The following is a 24763-nucleotide window of genomic DNA, read 5'->3' on the forward strand; positions in this document are numbered from 1 at the left end:
AGAGTTCAAAGTCATAGCATAGTTGAACATGTATTATAAAAGAAGAGTTGTGGAGAGGCAAGTAACCTGGAGAGGTAGATTAAAGCAAATTGTTGAGGACCTTGAATGTCAAGCTGAGTCTGACATTAATCAATTAATAGGCAATGAGCTTTTAAGAAGGTAATTAACCTTCTCTATGTGTTAGGATATACACATGGAGGGCAAGCTTGAGATAGGCTTTTGAACTGAAATGGTGTCTATACTGAAGGCAAGGAGGGAACAGGTGTAAGGGAAACTTATTGAGTGCAAAGCTGATTGGTTGTGAACAATAATGGAGATTGTTAAATCCTGAGGTTAGAAGAGAGTTTAAAGGTTAGAAATGTTTTTGAACTTAGATAACAGTTATGTTATTAGCATGTAGGAAAGTCAGAAGGATTTTAAAAAGCTGATAATGAGAAATTTAAGAATAAATTCAGAATAACTATTTGAAATTTGTGGTGTTATAAGCCATCCAACAGAGATTTAGCAATAAATTTAAGATTTGCACTCTTAGAAAAATATATGTGGAAGATCCAGCTTTGGAAGTCATCTATGTAAATGTATCAGTCAAAGTTATGTCAGCAAATGAGATAATCAAAAAAGATAGCATAAAAAGAAATGAGAAATAGACTGAGCTAAGGATAGAAACTTGGGGGTATTCTACATTTATGTAGTGAAAGAAAGAAGACAATGCAGCAAAGGAGATTAAGAAGTCATTAGAAAGATAGGAAAGGACCAGAATTATATAACTTCATTAAATAAAAAGAGAAGAATATTAAAAGAGGTAGTAAAATATAGCAGAGAGATCAAAGAATTTGGGTAAAAGAAAAAAACAGTAGATCTCACAACTGGTGGGATATTAATAACAGGTCTTAGCAGCATGGTGGAAACAAAAGCTAATTTTCAAGGAGACCAGAATAGAGGCAGTGGTGTAGATCAGGGTTTGGCAAATTAATACCCACAAACTACCTCCATTCCCCTATCTGATTTTGTACAGCCTGCAAGCATTAAGAATGGTTTTTACATATTTAATGGTTGAAAAAAAATCATAGAGAAGAAGAATATTTCATGATATGTGAAAATCATACTAATTTCAAATGTCAATGCCCATAAATAAAGTGTTTTTGGGAACATAGCCACACCCATATTTCTGTATATTGACTATGGCTGCTTTTGCACTACAGGGCAGAGTTGAGTAGTTGCAACAGAGACTCTATGGCCTGGAGAGCCTAAAATATTTACTATCATAAATATTTATGGGCCTTTTCCCTTCGTATTTATTATTCTTTCAGAAAATTTTGTGGTTAAAAGAGGGATGAGACAGGAAAGTCATTTAAGAGTGAAACTAGGTTTTGAGAGTGTTTTATTTTTCTTAATAGGGAAAATAGGAGCAGGTTTGTAAGCCAAGGGAAAGTAGTGAAGGATAAAGTTTTGAATAAAAATAATCATTTTATGGTCTGTTCATTTTCTCATATATTTCTGATTCTTTCCTATCTAGTTTCCCCTTTCTCAAAGTGTTTTTGGAAATTTAAGATTGATAAGGTCATTTCAATCTTGTTTGAAAATGATTTAACTCCAAGACATGGCTCAGATTTGCAAAAAAAAAAAAAAAGTATATTTGTGTGTGTGTGTAAATGTGTGTATCTCACACACACATAGATTGAGTCATTGATAAATAGTATCTGTCTTCCTCTGTCCTTTATAAAAGCTGCTTGACATGATAATGGCTACTTTGATATTATGTCGTAGTAGAAATTCTTCATGTGTTTCTGAGGATCCTCAAAAATATCTGAAAAGGAAATAATTTTGATATTATTTTAATAATACATATACATAAAGTGTAGCTAGGAAACAATGGTGTGTGCTCTGCTATGTGGTTTAAAGAAATGAATCCTACAAATTAGCATGCACCTGGCCTCATTCATTTTCCCATACTGAGTATATTCCCAGGATCTTTCCAAACCCTATCAGAAGGTAACTCTCATAAGCCAAGTTTTCTCAAGTCCTAGTTTTCTGATAGATATCAGGTAGCTAGTTTATTATTACTTAAGTACCCAGACCTAGAAAAACAAGTTTGAGAGTAGAGAGGAGAAATAGAAGAGGTTTATCTTTGTACAAATTCTCAAACTTAGCTTTAAGCCACTTTTTGTGAGATTTACCTTTAGTTACCTGATGCTATTTCTTTATTAAAGTGTCCCGCATAGAAGAAAGTCTTTTTTTCTCTAAGAGCAATTGTTTTCTAGCAGTTAGCAACTGACTTGCTCTCTTTTCCTATCTGAAGTGACTACACCTCTATAATTTTCTTTTCTTGGCTTACTTTTTATTATACAATATAGACAATGTAGCCCATCAGAAAAGTCAGTTGGAACCTCTTCCTCAATATGAATGAATCTATCATGGAAATATGTTTAACTGGGATTGTTTTGGACTCATGTCTTAAGAAGCTTAGTTACCAGAAGTGCTATAACAGATCATCTTTTAATATCCTTTTAAGATATTAGGTAATTCTTTCATCAATGAAGCTTTTGGAATCCAATGTGTAATTTACATTTACAATGCATTTCAGTTCAGACCTCAGCCACATATCAACTTTTCAATAGCTACATTTGGTTATTGGCTACCATATTGGACAGCACAGTTCTTATTCCAGATTTCAGATCCTATTTTACATAGTAAATTTCCATGGCTCAAACTATAGTTACAAACCACTTTAATAAAGGAAATCAGTATTTTTTTCAAGGTGCTGGTTTTATGATCTGGGACAATTTAAAATCATTGTGCACACTTAGAATCAGTATAATGGTTTCAAAATTTATTTAATTATAAGTTTACCTTTTCCCTTTTGGCATTAAAGGTCTGAATAAAAAGCAATGAGACTGGTTTTCTTCAGTGGTTTGTAAAACTGGCTTGAACAATAGTATCCAAAAGGACATTCAGATGAATATTTTAGCAAAATTATCAGCTACATTAGCATAAGCTTATAGCTATGGGGTAAGACACTTCAGATGTGTGGCATTCATTTGGATGTGCAAATTCTCATCTATTATTTATAACTTAATCTCATTACCTTACAGTCTTGGCTGTATTTACTTATTAGTCATGCCTGCAGTGCAGTTGCCCTAAGTTATGGTTAATTATCACTTCCTGTATATACAGTAAAGAAATGGGGAGCAAAGCCACTTCATTTCCAGGCACAGTGAACTGGGCCCACACTGCAACTCTGTCAGTTTTGCCTTAAAGAAAGACAATAGAGCAATTATGCAGTCAGACACTTTCTAGCTGTGGTGTTTCTGAAATAACCAAAGGCTATAAATTATACTGTAGGAACATGTGAAGTGCTACAAAAAGTGCCCCTTTTGGGCCACTGCATTTAATCCATCAAGAACATTTGCTAAGCATCTATGTGAATTAAGATAAAAGAACTGTGCCTATGATTTTTTTTATGTATGTGATTTTATGTGAAAGTCTAGTTTATTACCACCGAGCCTTGAAGATAAGAAGAAACAACCAGGCCGGGTATGGTGGGTCATGCCTATAATCCCAGCACTTTGGGAGGCCAAGGTGGGTGGATCACTTGAGGTCAGGAGTTCAAGACCAGCCTGGCCAACATGGCGAAACCCTGTCTCTACTAAAAATACAAAAATTAGCCAGGTGTGGTGGTGCATGTCTGTAGTTCCAGCTACTCAGGAGGCTGAGGTGTGAGAATCACTTGAACCTGGCAGGCGAGGTTGCAGTGAGCTGAGGTCACTCCACTGCACTCCAGCTTGGGTGATAGAGTGAGACTCTCAAAAGATATAAAAATAAAAAAATAAAAATCACCATAAAATAATGGTATAAAAATCACTGTTTATGTAAAGGTCTGCTTCTAACAACCTGCATGTGATACATGGATTTACTTTTTTCCATTCAGCCTACCTAGTCTTCGCCCAATGTTGGATGTTAATTATTTGCCACTGACAGATATGAGGATAGCACGAACATTTTGTTTTACCAACGAAGGACAGGCGTTATACCTTGTCTCTCCTACTGAAATTCAGCGGTTAACATACAGCCAAGAAATGTGTGATAATCTACAGGTAGGTCAGGAGGTACATTTATGAAAAAGACATTGGACATGGTTGAGAGAACAAGAAAGATGTCTAAAAGCTAAAATATTATTAGGTCAGACAATACATATGCCCTTCCAATAACATGTTTTGAATATATATTCTTCATTTTGAGCCTACCAACTTCTAGAATGGTTCTAGTCATTGCACAGAAGTACTAAGAAAGAGGGAGACAATGCAAAGATCATTCATATTAATAGCTAATCTTTTTATTTATTTATTTTATTGTTTGGTTTTGCCCATGGAGAATCTTATAAAAGATTATAAATTCTCCCCTCAGGGTGAGAAATATGTATGTACACACAAAATAATTAAGGTTTCTTCAAAAGAGTCCTTGAATTCCACTCAGGGAGTTTAAGGACTCCTTTGAAGAAATCTTAATTGTGATTAAGGGACACACAAAATCAACATATATCCTGTGGGTTAAAATTGAGCATTTGTCTTTGATTGTAGCAGTAAGCATAGCCTAGATAGAGGATAGATATAAATGTCTAAACTTTGGTAAGAATGGTCACAAGTTTTTAAAAGCATCTTAGACATTTAACTGGTTAAACCCCCTCATTTTACAAATAAGAACATTAAAACATATTTATTATGCCAGAGAGGTTAAGAGCATAAGCTCTGAACTATTCGAGCTGTATTTTGGCTCCTCCATCTGTGTGACTTTGGGCATTTTACTTAACCTATCCGTACACTCTACTTTGGAGCATTGTCATAATTTAGTAAGAATTCACATAAAGAACTAAGCTCAATGCCTGGAATATATTTTTTGAAATAATAATAAATATTATTATCACCATTGTCATTCAACAGATTATTTATTGAGTTTTTACTATATGCCTAATACTTGGCTAGACTGTAGGAACACGCTAATAATTAAGATACAAGTCCCTGCCTGCTAGTGTGGAGAGACAAAAGTAAGCAATCACACCACTCTGTGAAAACTGCTATGTATAGCTGTGGCAGTACTGGGGAGACGTATAAGGAGGACACCTGAGTTGATGGAGCAGAAGGGAGGTGGTTTAACCACTTGACTCTCTAAGATGCTTTTTTAAAATTTTGTGACCACCCTTACTCAAGGTTAGATAAACTTTTACAGCTATCCTGTTTCTAGTCTATGCTTTCTGCTACAATCAGAGACAAATGCCCAATTCTAACCCACTGGATATATGTATTTATTTTGTGTGTCCCATAATCAAAAGACGTTAGTTTGAGAAGGATTGTGGGCACAACTGACTTCCGAATGGTAAATAGGAGTTATCCAGGTGACTAAATGGTTGGGAATGAAAAAGGTAAGATACTCTAGACAGAAGTAGTGGCATGCAAAAGCCTCAGGGCTAAGGAAACTGCTAAGAAAGTAAGGAATTAGGAAGTGAAAAGAGTGGAGATGTTGTGCTGGAGGATTAGTCGAGTAGATCTTGCAGCCCCTTGTAAGCTCCTTAAGGGCTCTATTATAGCATTTATCCCAAGGACAGTGGTAAGTCATTAAAAAGTTTTAGCAGATTTGTTTATTAAAATAAATATTCAAGTTACAGTATGGTGGTTGGTTTTCAGAAAGCATCAGGATGGAGAAAAGTTAGCATATTCAATAGCTATAAAGTGTCCAGTGCCCTATTTCATAGGGCAACTGGATTTAGGGTTATTAAATATAGGAGTGAGGAAAATGAATGAATTAGTCATTTCTCGGTTTCTGGTTTGGGGAACCAAATAGATGATGCTGCCATTTCCAAAGAGAAGGGCTTCAGGAGAAAGAGCACAGATCTCAATAGAGGTAGGGGAGATGATGAAGTTAAAATCATACTGGAAGTTCATAGAAAACCAATATTAGGTCACAGATCTCCTGACTCGGTCTAAGATCCTTTCTCCACACTGACAGTTCTTAAACTTTGGTCTGCTTTAGAGAGACCTGGGGAGCAAGGTATAATCTTGACAAATGAACTCATCTATGTAGATTCTGATTTCATATATGTGGAATGCAGCCTGAATATCTGCATTTCTAACAAGCATTTCTCTAGTCATTGTAAAGCTCACCAAATATTGAGAACAATTGTACTTCACCCTATACAGTAGCTGCCTATTTTGACTCATTTAAATTATCTTTAACCATTTTATAATTTTGTACTTCCTAGAAAAATAGATCCAACCTTCTTCCACATACCACCAAAGCTTTCCTATTTCATAGGGCACTCTATGCTTGGTTCAGGGAAGGGTACCAGGATAAAAAAGAGACTATAGTGACTGAAAAAGGATCCAAAGTCTAGTGGTAATTATTGAGCACAGGTGGAAATTAATCCTAGGGTAGATAAATTGGCTTCCCATGATTTCTAATAGTGGAGGGAAGAAGAAAAGAGCACAGATAAAGGGAAAGTTTAGAACATGTGTTACTATAGAAGGGGAGGAAAAGGAGATGGTAAAAGAAATGCCAGAGGGAGAACTGTGAGCACAGCAAAAATAACCATGAAAATATGTGAAAAGCAGAGTGTCTTTTCATGATGTGTTCTAATATACCACAGTGTTACCTTTTTGCATATTAATTGATTTTTTAGTTGTTCTAATGCTTTTTTCTTTGAATTTGATACAGGACATGCTAGGAGATTTGTTTACTCCCATAGAGACACCAGAAGCTCAAAACAGAGGCTTTCTCAAGGGACTGTTTGGAGGAAGTGGACAAACATTTGACAGAGAAGAGCTCTGTGAGTAAATTCCTGATTATAAAAATGCATTGCAAAATAGAAGACATGTTTCTGTGTATATTTGTGTGTAACTTAATGTAATATGTGATCTCAAATTCTAAACTATGTATTTTTTGCATCTGTCTTAAAGTTTGAATATTTGTTTCCTTCTGTACCATAAAAATTATTTCTGTTTACCAAACATGAATAAAAGTAGTCACTTCATATTAGGAAATTTTTTAACAAAAATGATACATATAATTCATAAAAATAATGAGCAAGCTAATAAATATCTCATTTGCAAGTAGATCATACCTTCATTGCAATGTGAAGGCATTCAAAAAAGTCTAGAAAAAAGATTTTTGAATCTGCCTGACTTTAATCACTGCTGGAAAACAGATTCCTTATCTAAGCATGTAAGATTTATCAATGCTACAGAATAAATTACTTTAAAAATCTACCAGTGAGACAGAATCGAAAAGTATTGCTGTTTATCAAAGTCTCACTGGTAGATTTTTATTTATTTATCTGTTTGTTTATTTATTTATATTTTTATTTTTTGAGATGGAGACACATTCTGTTGCCAGGCTAGAGTGCAGTGGCCTGATCTCGGCTCACTGAAACCTCTGTCTCCTGGATTCAAGCAATTCTCCTGCCTCAGCCTCTCAAATAGCTGGGATTACAGGCACCCAACCATGCCTGGCTAACTTTTGTGTTTTTAGTAGAGATGGGGTTTCACTATGTTGGCCAGGTTGGTCTCAAACTCCTGACCTCGGATGATCCACCCGCCTAGGCCTCTCAAAGTGCTGGGATTACAGTCATGAGCTGCTGTGCCCAGCTTCACTGGTAGATTTTTAAATAATGGGAAAATACTAGGGAAAATTTTCAGAGAGAAGGTATGAATATATTTTCCAGAATATCCTACCATCATTTGGTCTTATAGATCAAAATTCTCTTTCTTTGGAATTTTTAACTATGCAAAAACATCTAGGTTCCTTTGTGCAATAGAATATTATTTGGCCATGGAAAGAAATGAAGTACTGATACATGGTACAACATGGATAAACCTTGAAAACATCTTGCTAAGTGAAAGAAGCCAGACAAGAAGGCCACATATTATATGATTCCGTTTATATAAAATATCTAGAATGGGCAAATTCAAAGAGACTGAAAGTAGATTAATGATTGCCAGGGGCTGAGGCAAGGAAGGAAGGAGTGACTGCCATGAATATGGGGTTTCATTTTGGAGTAATGTATATGTTCCACAATCAGATAGTGGTGATGGTTGCACAACTTTGTGAATACACTAAAAACAAGTGAATTATACACTTTAAATGGATAAATTTTATGTGAATTATATCTCAATAAGGCTCTTATTTTTTAAAAAATTAGATTCCAACCACTCTTATTAAAAAAAAAAAATCCAGAATTCATTCAAATATTACATCCTTGGGAATTCTCACTAAATTTCTGCCAAAATAGTTTTTTCCTTTAAAAAAATAAAAAAAGACAGAATCTCACTTGGTCCCCAGGCTCTAGAGTAAAGTGGCACAATCAGGTCACTGCAGCCTCAAACTCCTGGGCTCAAGTGATCCTCCTGCCTCAGCCACCTGGGTAGCTAGGACTACAGGCATTCACTTCTATGCTTGGCTAATTTTTGATAGCTGTTTTTCAATTAAAAAAATGTTTTACTTTATGGAGAGCTGGTGCAGTGGCATGCACTTGTAGTCCCAGCTCCTTGGGAGGCTGAGGTGGGAAGATTGCTTGATGCCAGGAGTTTGAGTCAAGCCTAGGCAACATAGCAAGACTTTGTCTATAAAAATATTTTTTTTTACTTCATTGAAATTGAATAAAGCTGAGCTTTGTAGGTGACTGGGAAATTCTTTTAGTCTTTCATAAATCACAGGTTTTTTTTTTGAGACAAAGTCTCACTCTGCCACCCGGGCTGGAGTGCAGAGGCATGGTCTCGGCTCACTGCAACCTCTACCTCCTAAGTTCAGGAGATTCTCATGCCTCAGCCTCCCAAGTAGCTGGAATTACAGGCATGTGCAAACACATCCAGCTAATTTTTGTATTTTTAGTAGAGATGGAGTTTCACCATGTTGCCAGGCTGGTCTAGAACTCCTGACTTCAGGTGATCTGCCTGCCTCAGCCTTCAAAAATGCTAAGATTACAGGTGTGAGCCACCATGCCCAGCCACAAATTTTTAACATATGTAATTTATATGGGTAAATGTTATGTTCATTTTATAAATCAAATTTTTAACATACGTAACCATCATTCATATATTCATATACCCCATTTTTCAGTATTTACATAGAGACAGAAAGAGAGAAAGAGAACCTGAGACCTACTGAGGCTTATATATGAAGGTGAACAGAGTGAACAGAGAAGGCTGAAATGAAAACTAAGGCAGAAACTTAAGCAAATGATCAGGCCTAAGCTTGGAACAGACATTAATATGGGTTAAATATGAGGTCACATATTTTGAATATTCCAATTCAGCATCAAGAAATGCAATTATGTCATATTGCATGGAACACATACACATACAAAAAGGCCTATGACAACAATATACCTCACAGTCTCTTTCTCAGCATTTTTCTTGAGTAAGTACTAACATCTCCCAACACACATATATGACTGGACCAAATAAGACTCTTTTGTACTGAGAATTATGATAGTAGAATGTAATATTAGTACTTTGTCTTGGTGACAAGCTTGACTGTTTGAATCACTGACAAAATTTTTTAAATTGCTATTGCTTAAATTCTCAGTTGGGGAAGCTTCAGCAGGAAAAGCATCCCGCAGCCTTGCGCAACACATTCCTGGACCAGGTAGTATAGAAGGGATGAAAGGCGCTGCTGGAGGGGTGATGGGAGAGCTGACCCGTGCACGGATTGCACTTGACGAAAGAGGACAGAGGCTAGGAGAGCTGGAAGAGAAAACTGCAGGCATGATGACCAGTGCAGAAGCATTTTCCAAACATGCACATGAGGTAAACTGCCTAAGTAAATATAGACATCTTCATACAGGAGTAACTTTAAGCATTTAGGCTCTGCACAAGAAAGAGATTCTTGTGCTTCAGCCTCCCAAGTAGCTGGGACTACAGGGATTATCCACATAAGTAATCCTGTTTGAGAATCCTGATAACCTGGATCTCTTTGAATATTATAACTCCCCCAATGCTTGGGAGATAGAAATGTTTTAAAAAAAAAAAAAGAAAAAACTTTAATGTATTGATACTTCTTTATCTTAGGGGATGATTAAAGAAAATTATCCATTGGTTCTGATACATTGGATCTATATTGTGCATCAGCTGCCTAAAAGGTGTTTCAGTAGGTTATGACCCCACAACACACCCACCAAGAAGGTGTGGGGGGCAGTGGAGGATGGGATCCACATCTTGCATTTTGTCTCATCATTAAAAATCATTTTCCATCAGCTGAGTCTTTACAGCTTGTTTTTTTATTTTTAAAATCTTTCTCATATGCACTTTATTTCACAAAATAAAAGAAGCCATTCAGTTTGATTGTAAGTTTTGAGATTAGTTAGATTTGCATGATTAGCTCAAAATGGGCTTGCTTTTAATAGCACTTTTAAAGTATTTTAGCATCTTACAGTGGCTATTTTTTCTTTGCAGTTAATGCTGAAATACAAGGATAAGAAATGGTACCAATTCTAAACTTCTAAAGAAGCTGTGACTGCTTTGAGAAACCATATTCAGGGAAATCAAATTTATTCCCAGCATCACTATTCAACTGCTAGAAACCAGTTTCTTCTACAAAATGTTCCATTTACAGTCAATCTGAAATTATCTTAAAGGAGATGTATCAGAGACACTATACAACCCAAAGGCTGGAGCCCTGGTTAAAATCCCAAGATATGGCTGATTTTGCCTTTTCCCGTGTGGAATGGAGCTATCATCTTGGCATGTCATTCGATAAGGATTTATATTTAGGAACTAAGGGGAGTCCTCTTGATTTGAAAATTCCTGTACAAACAAAAGCATTAATGCACTTAATGAAAAAAATCTTTGCATGATAAATTAACATCTTAAGAGGAAAAGAAAAAAAAGCATGTTGTGACAGAAGAAAAAAAGATTCACAGTAAACTATTTCTATTAATTGGGCCACATTCAACAATTTTTAAAATCTGCATTTGAAGATATCAGTGTATTTCAAATATATTTGCCATACCCAACTGAAAAGGAAAACAAAACAAAACAAGAGCCCAGAACTTTCATTGTACTAGAACATTATTGAATTCTTATGGCAAGAGTCTGATTCATGTTCTCTCTCCATGTTTTACATCATTCAGAGTTCTCAGTCATAATCAAATATTGCCAGCCAGTATAGTAAGTTATTTCCAACACAATTATTTTCATTTCTATCACCTTCAGAATGGGTTGCTGTTTTTAGCACAAACCATAAAGGTTGGGTCACCTCAAAGCATTTTCTTTAGCCTGGCTTGTATTCTATAGGTAAGTTGGTAGTAGGTTTGGGGAAACTATAGGAATAATAGAGTTAGCTATGAGAACTGACTTCACAAAAAGTGAAATTTCATGTATTCCAATTTCAGTTTCTAAAGTGATATATTTTTAAAGCTAATTTGTATCCTTGTCTGCCAGTTACACAGTATATTACTGTTCAAACCTGGTAAGGTCTATAACCCGAAAGTGCTCTTGCAGCCTGACATTCACAAACCAAACTGGTCATTCTCTTTAGTGTGATTCAGTAAAACCTCAGTTAATGTTTTGAGAAAGGGATTCTGATTTATGACATTTCTGATTTATAAGGGCTTTCATTAGAAAATACCTTTCAGTTCAATACTTACCCCTGGATATTTTTATAAAATATGGTGATGTGTTCGCTATATTGGCCTCACTCATCATTAAAGATAACAGAAATACATAAAGAGATTAATGATATAAAGGCAATTATTTTGTCACTAGGTCAAATAATATAAGCCACCAGATTATGTCAATAGATGCTAAACACCTGTCCCTTGTTAAAAACTCTTTTAAAGCTGGAATAAAGAATATCCTTAACATGATATAAGGTATCTATCTTAACTCACCAGAAAAGCACTAGAGTCAAAACAAAATAAAGGCATCTACTACCATTGAACATGATTCTGGAAGTTAAAAGTTATAGGAATGTATATATACATATTCCAGGACTCATCCTGTAATATGTTGTTCCTTCAAACAATGTTTACTTATGGTTTTGGCTTATTGAATTTTTGTTAATCAAGGTCTTATTGGATTTACATTTATGTTTCTGAAGACTTCACCGTTTTCCTGGATTTCAGGTTATTTTAATAGCCAAAAATGGTATTTTTATTTCCTTTTTAGTCTAACTTTTTGCTAGAAATAATACTTTCTAGCAAATGTTTCTAGTAGTACAATGTTCTCAGCAATTTTGGGAAGAAAAAAGATGAGTGAAAGAGTTACATAATGTACACTAGGATAGCATTTCTCAGAGTCCATGAATCCACTTGTTAAAAAAGCCTCTCTGTGAATCTCCCAATCTCCTGAGATATTAGGCAGATTAAGCTTTATTGTTCAGCCTTACAGTCACAGAATCTGGCTTGGAAACACAGACATTACATGATTGTATCATTTATAAAATTATAAAATTATATGGTAAAAATATTAAAGAAACTTAAGATTGGGGTCTAGAAAATGCTGGTGGCCAAATTGTATATATTATTTGTACCATCAGTTTCAAGGACTTAGTTTTCTGATTTTCAGAACAAATACTTTATCATTTCTGTATTAAAAAAAAAACTAAAGGAGTAAAATATTCGTTTATTTTAGAAATAATGAAATTCAGTCCAAAGTAGCATTACATTTGATGAGTATCTCTGAAGCCCTCAATAAGATTTAACTTGTTTTAACTTGTTCTACATTGAGATTTCTCAATAGCGGCACTATTAGCAGAAAGCCTTTGTTGTGGGAAACTGTCCTGTGTATTGCAGGATGTTAGTGACATCCCTGGCCTCTGTCTACTAGATGCCAGTAGGAACCTCCTAGTAATGACAATCAAAATGTCTCCAGCCATTGCCAAAATTTATCCCAGTTTACAGCCACTATTCTACATCATATAAAGAGGTAGATTGTGTGAATATGTAATAAATGTTGTTGTATAAAACTGTACAATAAGTATACAATGTCTTAGCAAGATAAATTATTATACCCAAAATTACACGTGTGGTTCTTATGCAATAAAATAGAATTTTGAAGAAAGCTTATATGAATCAGTGAAAAATAACAACTACAGAATATTTTAAGGCACACAGAGAAAATATCAAAAAGGACATTACAGCATTTCACAGTAGAAGTGCCTAAAACTTTGGCTTCAGTGAATACATCAAAAGTTTATAATTAGCATGCCAATTGGAAGTACACAGGTGCTTCTAAAATGCTTGAAAAGAAAAGGTTCTTTGAAGTCGTTTAAACATGTCTTTCAAAGTTGTTTTTATAAGCCCTTCCTTAACATTAAGGGTAACTTCATCTGACAAACTCCTGGTTATTGGAATCCAAATTAATGAGGTTTTACTGTATCAAAATTATTTTTATAATTCAAAGAGATAGCAATAACAAGAATCTAATGTGGATGTGATTTTTCTCTTTGAACATTTCTGTTCTGTTGCATTGACCTTAGCATGCATACACACGCATACACACACACACACACACCATCACAATCACCATCACCATCACTATCACCATCACCACCACCACTACCATCATCATCTTATCCTCTTCTTTGGAAAATGAGTACTGTTGATCCATGTAATCCTTTGCATCGTCTCATCTTTACTATCTTCCTTTTATTTTGGAACATAAGAAAAATACTCCTAGTAAATTGGACAATGATACAGAAAGTGACCCTGAGCCTTAGTTATCATCAAAATTACACTATCTGCTAAAGCAACATCAGAAGATAAGGCTTGCAAACCACGGTCCCAACAAGTTGACCTTGTCTCCCTGATTCCTTCAAGAGATAAGCCCTTTTTAGTGTTAGAGCAGAAAATGGGCCTTTTCATTCTATTCATCAATGAGAAGAAGTATTTGTTTCCCTGATAGTAACATGGGTAATAATCCCTACCTTGAAATCATCCATTAATCTGGGAGTTTGGAGGGAGGGATGATTGATTTGTCATTTGTTTTAATCACCTACCTAAGCAGTACTACTGACTTTGCTTCTTACACTTTACTAAGCCCCAGATCTTAGAGCCCCAATCACTGTCAAGATCATGTTTGATTGCAACTTTGCAAGGAGAGTGACAGAACTGAATGAGATGTTTTCCAATTATTCAGTCACAAAGACAATTTTTTCAAATCTTTTGAAAATGATTCTCAAATTAATAAATCAAAATCCAACTCCTTTCCCTCAAAGTTTTTAGGGATCTTAAAGGAAGAAGTTTACTGTTGGAGTCCTTTTTATGTGACCCATGTACCAGTTTTAAAGGTACCATCTATACTTTATCTACATTAAGGGAACACCATGACTTTAAGAGAAAAAAGAATCAGATTAGGCCTAAGATTGGTTGAAGAAGATTAAAAGAGATTCTTATGTTCAAGCAGAAGGGAAAAATGAAGCCAATCTAGAAAAGTAAGCTAAAAATTATCTCCTTGGCGTAGGATCACTGGGACAACCTGGGAGTGTATCTGTGTGATTACAACCTGCCACTATGAGAAAAAAGAACTGTAACCTGAACATGTTGGCTCACAGAGGGCAATGCCAAAAGAAGTCAAAACATTCATGACAGGTCTCGGTCTTTGTGTCAGGAGAAACGTGGTAGCTTCCACAGCTTCTTCACCTCTGTCCTCTGTCACGCAGCTCCATTTTTGTCAGGGTACTATTTCACATACACATTGTCCTGGATGCCAGAAATACTTGTGGTATACTTGGTTTGAGCAGAATCTCTAGTATACACATTCCAGGGAACATGGTTGTCAACAAGTTTAGTGTGTGTATTTGTAGACAACATAGCCCTAAAAGCATGAAATATAGAATAGGTAAGGTCTGTCTTGGGAAAGGAGGAGGAAGTACCAATTTGGTGCAAGAGGATTGTGGTTAGAAAGGACATGGGAGCCACAGTGAAGTGAAAGAGGCTTTGAGGAATCAGATGCACAGATGGATGCTTTTATTTACATATTTATCTAGAGGAGTGATTCTCAACCTTGGCTGTACATACGAATCACCTCAGGAAACTGTAAAATTCCCAATCATATTAAAATCCTTTGAAGTGGGAACCAGGCACCAATGTCTGTGAAAGCCTCCAAGGTGGTTCGAATGTCCAGCCAAAGTTGGTTTTCACTATTTTATGACCACCTAAGGAAAACTTGTTTGTCTGCCTTGGCTGTTATTGCAGCCTCAGTTCTGAGTGGTCAGGGAAGGCTAGTTGTAAGATATAGTAATGGTATTTATTCTGTATGTCTCACAGAACAAAAGTATGTGAGAATTTCTGACCAGGCAGCTCTCTATTAAATCTTAATAACCATCTTTGTGATATTCTCCTATGTGACTTGTCCATTAGTTATTCCAGCTGAAAGGTCTAGTTTTTTTTTAATTGTCTTATACATGTGACATCACAAGATACCAGAAGTAGCACAGTAAATTCAACGGCATTATAAAGCTAAGTGGAAAACTAATTCTCCATATTTAGACAGTGGAAATTCTCAGAATAATCATTTGCTAAATCAGGTTCAAATTTATTTTTCATTCTTCTTCTGGAGGAGACATGGGTAACAGGTATCTGTTCTGCTGTAGGTATATTTCATTGGACTTGGTCTTAGCAAAAAGGAAGAACAAATCTTCCTTTTTTATTATCTCAATCAAAAGCTCCCAGGACCACTTGGATTTATTTTCTTAGTCTTTGAACATGTGTTTAAGGGAAAAGAATAACTGTAACTTCCTATATGACATCCAGTGCCCTGAAAGAGTGCTTACACTTTCAAAAAAGGAGAGTCCAGCCTATCAAAGGCAGTAACATATAATGAGAATTTAGAGTTATCTCCTCTCATATTGCTTTCCCTCTGCTATTGGCCCACCCTTCTCGACTGCAAAGCCAGAAAGTAAACTAGGTGGTGGTTTTGGACAATTGTACGCAGGATCAGAATCTCTAATAACCTATAATTTTTAGTACTTAATTATGTGATGTTTTATTCTAGGAAATAAGAAACAGATGACATCATTGATGTATCTTTCTTTCATCTTCAGAATTTTTGCATCTTTTCAGAAAATGACAAATTACTATTTTTCTGTTGCACTCAGCAATGTGACTATACTTAACAAAATTCTTGTAGTCTGTAGAGATATCAATAAAATTGTATATGTTTGTACATAGATGCTCTCTTATGTCATGATGTCATACAGTAATAATTTTTGCCAAGATCACATATGGACAGAGGTAAGACCCATTTATAGCACTATGAACTATGGTTTTGCAAAGTGTAATTGTTTTTAAAAGGCAGGGAGGGGACAGGAGAGCAATGTATAGCAAATCTATCAAATACAACTTCCAAAAACTCATACATTTCACTAGAATTTATTAACCCAGTAGCCATTCAAAATCTCCATCAAATTGAGGAAATGTGTTACTTTTTATTGAAAGACTTTAAAGACACCTTTTGATGATGTTGAAGTCCACTTTCAGTGAAGTACAAGTAAAAATAATTTGGTAATAATGCAACATAAGAAATCAAGGTGGATAAGATGTACCTACAAACTCAATATTCAGACCTTACTTCCTCACTTCTTTTCAGCTCCAGCTTTGTCTTCAGCCAGAAAGAAAAATTAAGCTACTATGGGCTTATTCCATCTCCTAGTAGTTATGATAAACATTCATTAACTCAAAACCTCCAACAGCTCTCTGGAGAGTGTTGTCTCCTGCACCTCTGGCTTTCATCAGCATAGTTAATTCCTCTTCAGGCACTTTCCTCATATTAATCTATACTCTGGCTGTAAACAACTGACTTTATTCTTCTAAATCCTGTCTAATTTAATCTCAGGAAAATTTCCCCCCCACCATAATTTTTCTTCTAATTTTGGTTCCATATAAAAATTGAAAAAACAGCAAACGAGCTCAAGGCTAAAAAACTTGATTAAAAATGCAAATATACATTTACCTTATTATTTTTGAATTACAATAACTTAAGCTTCAGATACCTACATTCAATATTTGAAATACTGATTTGACTTCCTTTCTTCCTCCTTCTCTTCCTTCCTGTTTCTTCCTCACCCCCTCTCTCCCTCTGTTCCCTACTTCCCTTTCCTCTCTTCCCTTCCTTCTGTCTTTCCTTTCATTCATTCACTCCAAAAGTCAGCCACTCTCACAAAGCCTGGTGATGGCAGCTCCATACAAAGACTGCACTGGAGTAGAGGGAAGAGACAGCCTTGGAGTGAAGTGGCAGGGTCAACTCTTCAATGGTCAGTGATGACATGTGATGTTGGCATTGGAGCAGGGCAGAAGGCAGCCCAGTGGGGTCAGGAGGTTGGCTACATACAGGACATTGAGCAATTAATAAGCATATTGAGACTATGGGAGCCAGGTTTCTCACTGATGGAGAACAAAGAAAGGAAAAATTAAAAGAGAAAGTTAGAATAAACCCTGTAGTATTAGATTAGAATTGGAACTATCAGTGTAAATTTTTACATAAATACAAAGTGTGTATATATAATGTATACAAATAAATATGGGTATCACTACATAATTTACATACGTGATATAAAGGTGTGTGTGTGCACATGTGCCTGTGTAATATATATATATATTTCTTAAATCCACACATCTAGAGGACAGAGAGCTAGCCCCTTACCCCCTGGAGCAATGAGCACAGCTAGTGCCTGGATATTTATTTCTAATTACTGTTCTCTACTAAAAGGAACCTGAGCTCACTGAAGAAACGTCTAGTTTCAAGGCTAGAACATGTTTGTGTCAGAAAATAAAGTATTCAAACAATAACAGGGACATGTTAAAAGGACACAGCAGCTGGCTTAAAGCCTACGCAGGACAAATCAGGTATAATTTGAGCATCAAGGGCAGGTGTGGTGGCTCATTCCTGTAACCCTAGCATTTTGGGAGGCCAAGGTGGGAGGATTGCTTGAGGCCAGGAGTTCAAGACCAGCCTGGGCAACACTGTAAGACCCTGTCTCTACGAAAAAATAAAATATAACAATAAGAAGAAGAAGAAGAAAAGAAAAAGGAAAAAGCATTGAAAGTCATAACAGTAACTTAATAAGTACCCACTAGTCTACATTGATATAAATAAGAGGGGAAAGTGAAAACTCTTCCTTACAATAGAATGTCAATGAATAATGTAGATGGAATTTAAAAATTACCATTTGGCAACCATTATCGTAATGACTTGGGCAACAGATACCAGTGGATGCTGACACTAGTGAGGTAAAGTGGAATAGAGGAAGAGGGTATTTTCATAGTCTCAAAGTATCTCCACACAAAAAAATTTGCTAATCATAAAGAAAAATATAACTAGAGAAACATGGCAGACACCATCTTAATCAAGTGATCAAAGTTCCCACCACCAGCAAGGGAACAAATCAACATCATGTGCCACCTGACAGGATGCAGTGAGAACCCAGCATCACCTCTGCAATATTCCTGCCAAAAACGCACAATCAAGGTCTAATCATGAGGCAATAAGCAAAACCAAATTGAGTGACGTTCTATAAAATATCTACCCTCTATTACAAATTTTCAGTGTCGTAAAAGTCAAGGAAAGATGTATGTTCCGGATTTAAGTAGACTAGACAGTCATGACAACTAGGTGCAACTCTTAATCTTGGATTGGACCCTTTTGCTATAAATGACATAAGTGGAGCAATTAACAAAACTTGAGTGATGATTTCTAACTTGATTGGCATTCTCTGTACTATTCTTCAAACTTTTACCTGGGTTTCAAATTATTTCAAAATAAAATTATAAAAATAAAATATTTCCAATCTTGTCGCATTACTTGTACTTCGATGGCATTGTCTTCTACCTTTCATAGCAAATAGACAACCAATTTATGGCTTAAAGAATGGTCTTGTGAGCTGGTTTGGAAATCCAACCATTATTTAAATATTTTTTAAAATTTGCACTCCAGTCTGGTACCTGGTGACTGAATGAGACTCTGTTTCAAAAAAAAAAAAGTGTTTTAATTGCACAAATGATACATAAATGCATAGTGTAATAGTCATATGATAAATTTGGGCAATATTAAGTATTTCCCTTGGCTACCTCCCACTCATCTAAATTAACGAGCTATTAGTTTGTTGTGTTTCCTTCTAAATATTTTTCTATGCTGCAATGTGCTTATTCATGTCTCCACTATGTCTCAGATTGTTCTATGTTGGTACTTGTAATTCATTCTTTTTCACTCACTTATATTATTCCATGGTGTCAATAACTATAACTTGTTATCACTCTTTTACTAGTATTTAGATATTTTCCAGTCTCTTGATTTTACAAACAAGACTGCAGTGAACATTTGCACATGTATTTTGCATATGTGCAAGTGTTTCTCTAGGTAAGATGTTAAGTGGAATGTCTGAATTAAAGGGCATGCTCGTTCAAACAATTTAAATAGATGTTGACTTTTCTTCTACCAGTGTATTAAAAAATAATTAAAAAACTATTCTTCTACCAGGTGAGTCTTAAGATATTATCTGTCTAAAAAATATATAAAATCCTGATGAGACTTTGATGGAATTACAGTAAGTTACAGATTAAAAAATAATGAAGCTTTTTGTTGGCATCGCTTCCTCTGGGACATCTTTATCCTTTTGTCACAACCATTTTCCTCATTTGCGTTAACTGAGCCTTCACTGTTTCTCAGGTCACAATCTACAGTATCTCAAACAGCAGCAGTGTCAGCATGCCAGGCAGCTAGTTCTTCTGTAATTCCATTTATGTTCAATTTGACTTTTACTTTCAGTGTTATCATTTTTTAGTCCTCTGCTACACTTTCATCTTTATTAGCCAATTTCCACTTTTGATTATCCATTTTTATAGAATGTGGATTTACCATTGGGAGACAAGCAATCAACACAACTATACTTTGCCATCTGAAAGTAAAGTGGGTAACAGATGTGAAGTGACCAATCACAGACAGGCTTTGAAAGAAGTGATGTAACTGGTCCCATCATGATGCATGTATGAATTTCCTGTTACTGCTATAACCAATTCCACAAATTTACTAGCTCAAAACAATGCAAATTATTGTCTTGCAGTTCTAAAGAGCAGAAGTCCAAAATGGCCTTAACTGGGCTAGAGTCAAGGTATTTTCAGGGATACATACCTTCCGAAGGTTTTAGGAGAGAATCCATTTCCTTACCTTTTCCAATTTTTAGAGGGTTCCTGCATTCCTTGGCTCATGGCCCCTTCTTCCAACTTTAAAGCCAGCAGTGTAGCATCTTCAAATAGTTCTCTATTTCTTTGTCACATCTTCTCTGACTGACCATCTGCTTCCCTCTTATAAAGACCCTGGTGATTACAATGGAACCATTCAGATAATCCAGGATAATCCACCAGCTCAAGATCTCTAACTTAATCATATCAACAAGGTCCCTTTTGCCATGTAATATATCATAGGTTTTAGGAATTAAGATGTGAACTTTGGGGTGGGGGGCGTTATTCTGCCTAACACAATATGCATTTCTTATTTACACAGTGGTTGTGATTTGAAGAACTATTCGTGAAGTTTGAATCTCATGCAATTACTCATAGTTAATATCCACTGGTAACTGAAATTTGAATTGTGTTGCGGGGGAGCTCGTGTTATTAAGTAGACCAAAGTAACTGGGATTTGTGCCTATCTGAATCATGCAAAGTGGGGACGGCCTGTTTCAGGTCCAGTTGACAGGTCAAACAGAATGAGAAATTCCACGTGACTACACACGCTGGCCCACGACTGCAGAGAATGAGGCAGAAGTGACTGTTGTTTGCCCTCATGTTTGAAGAACACTCACAGGTAAACAGATTGAGCTTTCTCTTGTGCCAGATCTTTCAAGCCTACCAGAACTGACAGCACTTCAGCTTTTAAGAAACATTGTAGGTAAATATGGAAAAAAACTCAAGAAATAATGATATCTTTCCTCTTACTGCTCCCATCTCTGCCCTCCTCAATGCCCCAAAAAACTATGTCTAAGTCTCTTATGCATTAATACCCAACTACTGATAATGCATTGCACTTTATAAAGCAGATATCCTTTTTTCTTTATTCTGATTAATAAACATAAAAAAGCTGTTCTGGTAAGCGATTTAAGAACATAATCAGTGCTTCCTCTGTACTCAGATGTTGCTGAACAAGCTATGGAGTGAGTAAATAAGGAACACGAGTTTCTGACACTCTTAGCCCAGCTACCATTTTTAACAAAACAGCTGTTGATATAAAGTCTCTCATGAATTCATTTTATTTCAACAGCAAAAAGATCAGCTCCATACCTCTGATTGAGATTACAAAGTATAATCTTTTCAGCATGGGTTTTCTCACCATGCCACAAATAGAAAGAGGCACTAAGGGACTGATAAGGGGCTATTTTCCATCTCTGGCAGTATTATAGTTACCTGCAATAAAAACATCTGATCTTACAGAACAGGATACCTCTTGAAGAGGTTTAGTTTATTTTATAATATGTAAGTATTCCAAATACATTCATTGTATGAATTAGGGAAGGAAAAGCAGTAAGAAACATTTCATGAATATTCATTCCTAGACTTCAGCCATACTAAGTCTTACCACTTTATAGAATTCATAATTTATTAGCCAATACTATTGTAAAATACTATTTCAGTACTCTAAAATTGATATTAGAGGGAAAAAAGTCACACACAATGCCTACCACCACCAGGGTGAAACCAAATCTTTATCCACCTATGGCTCCTGTCAGGGTCAGCAGAGGCAGCAGCTTCATTTTCTTCATGGTTTACCCAGACAGATGTGGAGTCAAAGTGCCAAGTGCATATTTCAAGCATCTGTTCTGAATATGTTTAAAGCCACAGTAAATTACAAAAGGCAAATTCATAGATGCTCTTTGAAAGTGAGTGTAACTATTATACTTGGTATTTCACTTCACCTAACCCCCAAAAGTTTTTGATGCTACAAAGAATAGACCCTGATACATAGTTTGAAACTCTCACTATAAAATTACTAGGCTAAGTCTATTAAGACTTGAAAGTTTGTTTTCCTGAGGTAGGTGAAAGGGTCATCTCTGTTCTTTCCAGGTGACTATATCTGCACAGGCTTCCCTGGGAGGACTTCATCAACAGCACAGTTACATATCAAAGTCCTTCAGCTCTCCCCAGCTGGCACCTATTTTCACTTTCACTTTCAATTTTACAGACAGTTTTACAGCACTTTCCATTTCATTCTTGACAATCTGAGCTACCTAAAAAAAAAAAAAAAAAAAAAAAATGAGGTTAACAAACTCTCTGTCCAGTCAAAGAATGTTTCCCAAGCCACCCACTGAGAACGTTATAAACCAGACTGCAGCTCTTCACCCAGTGGTGCTTAAAATGCTAGATCAGAAAATTAAAAAACCAGACATCTCAAACTCTTCTTCACTGACGAGCAGGAGTTTCTGACACTTTTTGCGAGAATGCTTGGAGCTTGAAAACCCTCAGGGAAAGACTGCAAATTTTTGTTCAATTTCTCTAAGACAAAAACATCTTTGCATTGGCAATTTCTTAACTTATTAAGAATTAGTTCAAAATAGAACACTCGTAGCTCTTTTTCTACCCATAAGGACTCAATATTTACACAGCCATACTGGGGCTAGGGTAGAGTTCCAAAATCCTCATACATAGGGAAAAAAGCTGTCAGCCTGACAATACAGTGTCTTGGCTTCCTAGGGAATGGACACAAGCATTGCAAAAATACCTGAACAACATCTTCTTCTGCCACTTCATATAAGAGTTCATCATGGAGTTGAAGGATGAAGAAGCCTCCTCTGATTGGGCAGAACATCCCTTGCAGTTTTCTCTTTGGTAACAATCCTACTTCACGAAAAAGTAGCAAAACTGATCAGCATGTTGCTGTGTCATAGCATATTTTTAGAGATTCTGAGTAACTCTAGGGAATTTTAATCGAGAGATCAAAACACACAAGACTAAGAACTATCAGGAACATAACTACTTCCTGGTTGCTACCTACCCTACCTATCTGGCATAAACTCATCAACTTCCTGCCAGAAAGAGGAAGTCTCACAACGAAGTCAGTAAATGGGGTGTAAAGAACTCTGCTCCAAACTCTAGTCCAACTTATTTCTCATGAATAACATTTTCTCATTTCATGGAGTCCCCCTACCACCATCTGAGTGTAATAGCACCAGGGAGGTATGGAGCCTGATTCCTGCCCCAGGAAAGCAAACTAGTATTGTTAGGCAGTGCTTCTTAAGGGGGACTCTCCCTCATGTTTTTGTATGGCCAGAAGTGTCACCTTGATAGAACTGGTCCTTCCCCAGTTGGACCGTACACTCTAAACAAGTAATTCTAAACCTGGGCTCCCAATGTGGACTTCAGAGAGTATGTAAACCCCTTGCGGTTATATGTAAGAGTCTATGTAAGTTTTTCTATGGAGATAATCCATACCTTCCAGTAGCCATAACTCCAAAATATATATTAGACTTAGTCACTATTTCCTCATTAGCTGGACCTAGTGGTACAGATTATGCCCTTCTTAACTCAAAGATAAAGCTCAACATAAACACCTTTACTGGAACTGCTTTTACCTGTTTGCTTAAACCTCACAGCAGTTATCTTCCTTTCTGCTGTCCAAATTCCCTATTTTCTTTCAGGCCCGGCATGAGTACCATCTCCCTCAGTATATCTGGTGCTTCCCTCCGAGGGAGAGAAAGTTCTTCAACTGTCACTATATGCAGTGCCAGTTTGCTCAGAGGCGGCTCTCACGCAGTAGGCAAACACCAGCACCCGAGGCTGGAGCAAGCTGCTTCCACACCAGGACTGCAAAGGCTATACCTCTGTTCACCAGTTTGGCTGAAGTCTGATCTGCCCCATGAAGTCACACTTAGCTCATACTATTGACTGTCTGGATGCTCTAGCTTTTCTGCTTTCTGATGACCACACCTTTGCCCTCTTGATTTCCCTTGGCTACCTGGCTTCTGACCCTGAATGCCATGATGCTCTTGTTCCCCATGTGTTCTGCTTCCTCATGCTCACCTTCCTTTCATCCCACTGACCCAGCACTAATTTAAGCTGCCATGACACCATGAGGTCTTCCGCAGTGACAGAGCCATATCACCTTCCACTGACTCTTAAAGTCGTTATTGTTGCTGGGACCACAGGTGTGAACCACTGTGTCCAGCCCAATGGACAACCTTTTTTTTTTTTTTTTTTTTTTTTTGAGACAGAGTCTCGCTCTTGTTACCCAGGCTGGAGTGCAATGGCGCGATCTTGGCTCACCGCAACCTCCGCCTCCTGGGTTCAGGCAATTCTCCTGCCTCAGCCTCCGGAGTAGCTGGGATTACAGGCACGTGCCACCGTGCCCAGCTAATTTTTTTGTATTAATAGAGACGGGGTTTCACATTGTTGACCAGGATGGTCTCGATCTCTCGAACTCGTGATCCACCCGCCTCGGCCTCCCAAAGTGCTGGGATTACAGGCTTGAGCCACCGCGCCCGGCCTGGACAACCTTTTAAATGTCTCTAAGTTATCTATGCCTACCAAATTCTCTTATTCTTGCTAGTCTGTTGCACTCCTATCCATCTCCTCCTTCCTCTTTCCCTCCCCTTCTCCTCTGTTTCTCCTCTTTCCCCCTCCTTCTCTCTAAATCTCTTTCAAAACTCAATTTCAGCTGGGCAAAGTGGCTCATACCTGTAATCCTAGCACTTTGGGAGGCCGAGGCGGGTGGATTACGAGGTCAGGAAATCGAGACCATCCTGGCCAACATGGTAAAACTCCATCTCTACTAAAATACAAAAAAATTAGCTGGGC

At 36.7% G+C, this 24763-nt stretch overlaps 1 protein-coding gene and 1 long non-coding RNA gene across 10 annotated transcripts in view; one reads left to right on the forward strand and one right to left on the reverse strand.

The window, feature by feature from the left end:
• The window catches only part of STXBP5L (syntaxin binding protein 5L), a 440807-nt gene extending 424650 nt beyond the window's left edge, over positions 1–16157 (forward strand). For all 9 annotated transcript variants that reach the window (XM_064374676.1, XM_064374677.1, XM_064374680.1 and 6 more), the window contains 4 exons: positions 3929–4094; positions 6706–6817; positions 9574–9794; positions 10440–16157. In XM_064374676.1, coding sequence (XP_064230746.1) covers positions 3929–4094; positions 6706–6817; positions 9574–9794; positions 10440–10481 — 541 coding nt within the window. In that variant the 3' untranslated portion in view covers positions 10482–16157. The remainder of the gene's footprint in view (positions 1–3928; positions 4095–6705; positions 6818–9573; positions 9795–10439) is intronic.
• Positions 16158–17128: 971 nt separating this feature from the next.
• LOC105710776 (uncharacterized) lies at positions 17129–24058 on the reverse strand. Its single transcript, XR_001105876.3, has 4 exons — positions 22692–24058; positions 21655–22200; positions 20148–20296; positions 17129–17307 (listed from the first exon to the last, which is right to left on the reverse strand). It is a non-coding gene; the product is annotated as an uncharacterized LOC105710776 (long non-coding RNA).
• Between the last annotated feature and the right edge of the window lie 705 nt (positions 24059–24763).

The sequence above is a fragment of the Aotus nancymaae genome, unplaced genomic scaffold, assembly GCF_030222135.1.
Source record: "Aotus nancymaae isolate 86718 unplaced genomic scaffold, 86718_ANA_hifiasm-v0.15.2.pri h1tg000011l, whole genome shotgun sequence".
Classification (NCBI taxonomy): domain Eukaryota; kingdom Metazoa; phylum Chordata; class Mammalia; order Primates; family Aotidae; genus Aotus; species Aotus nancymaae.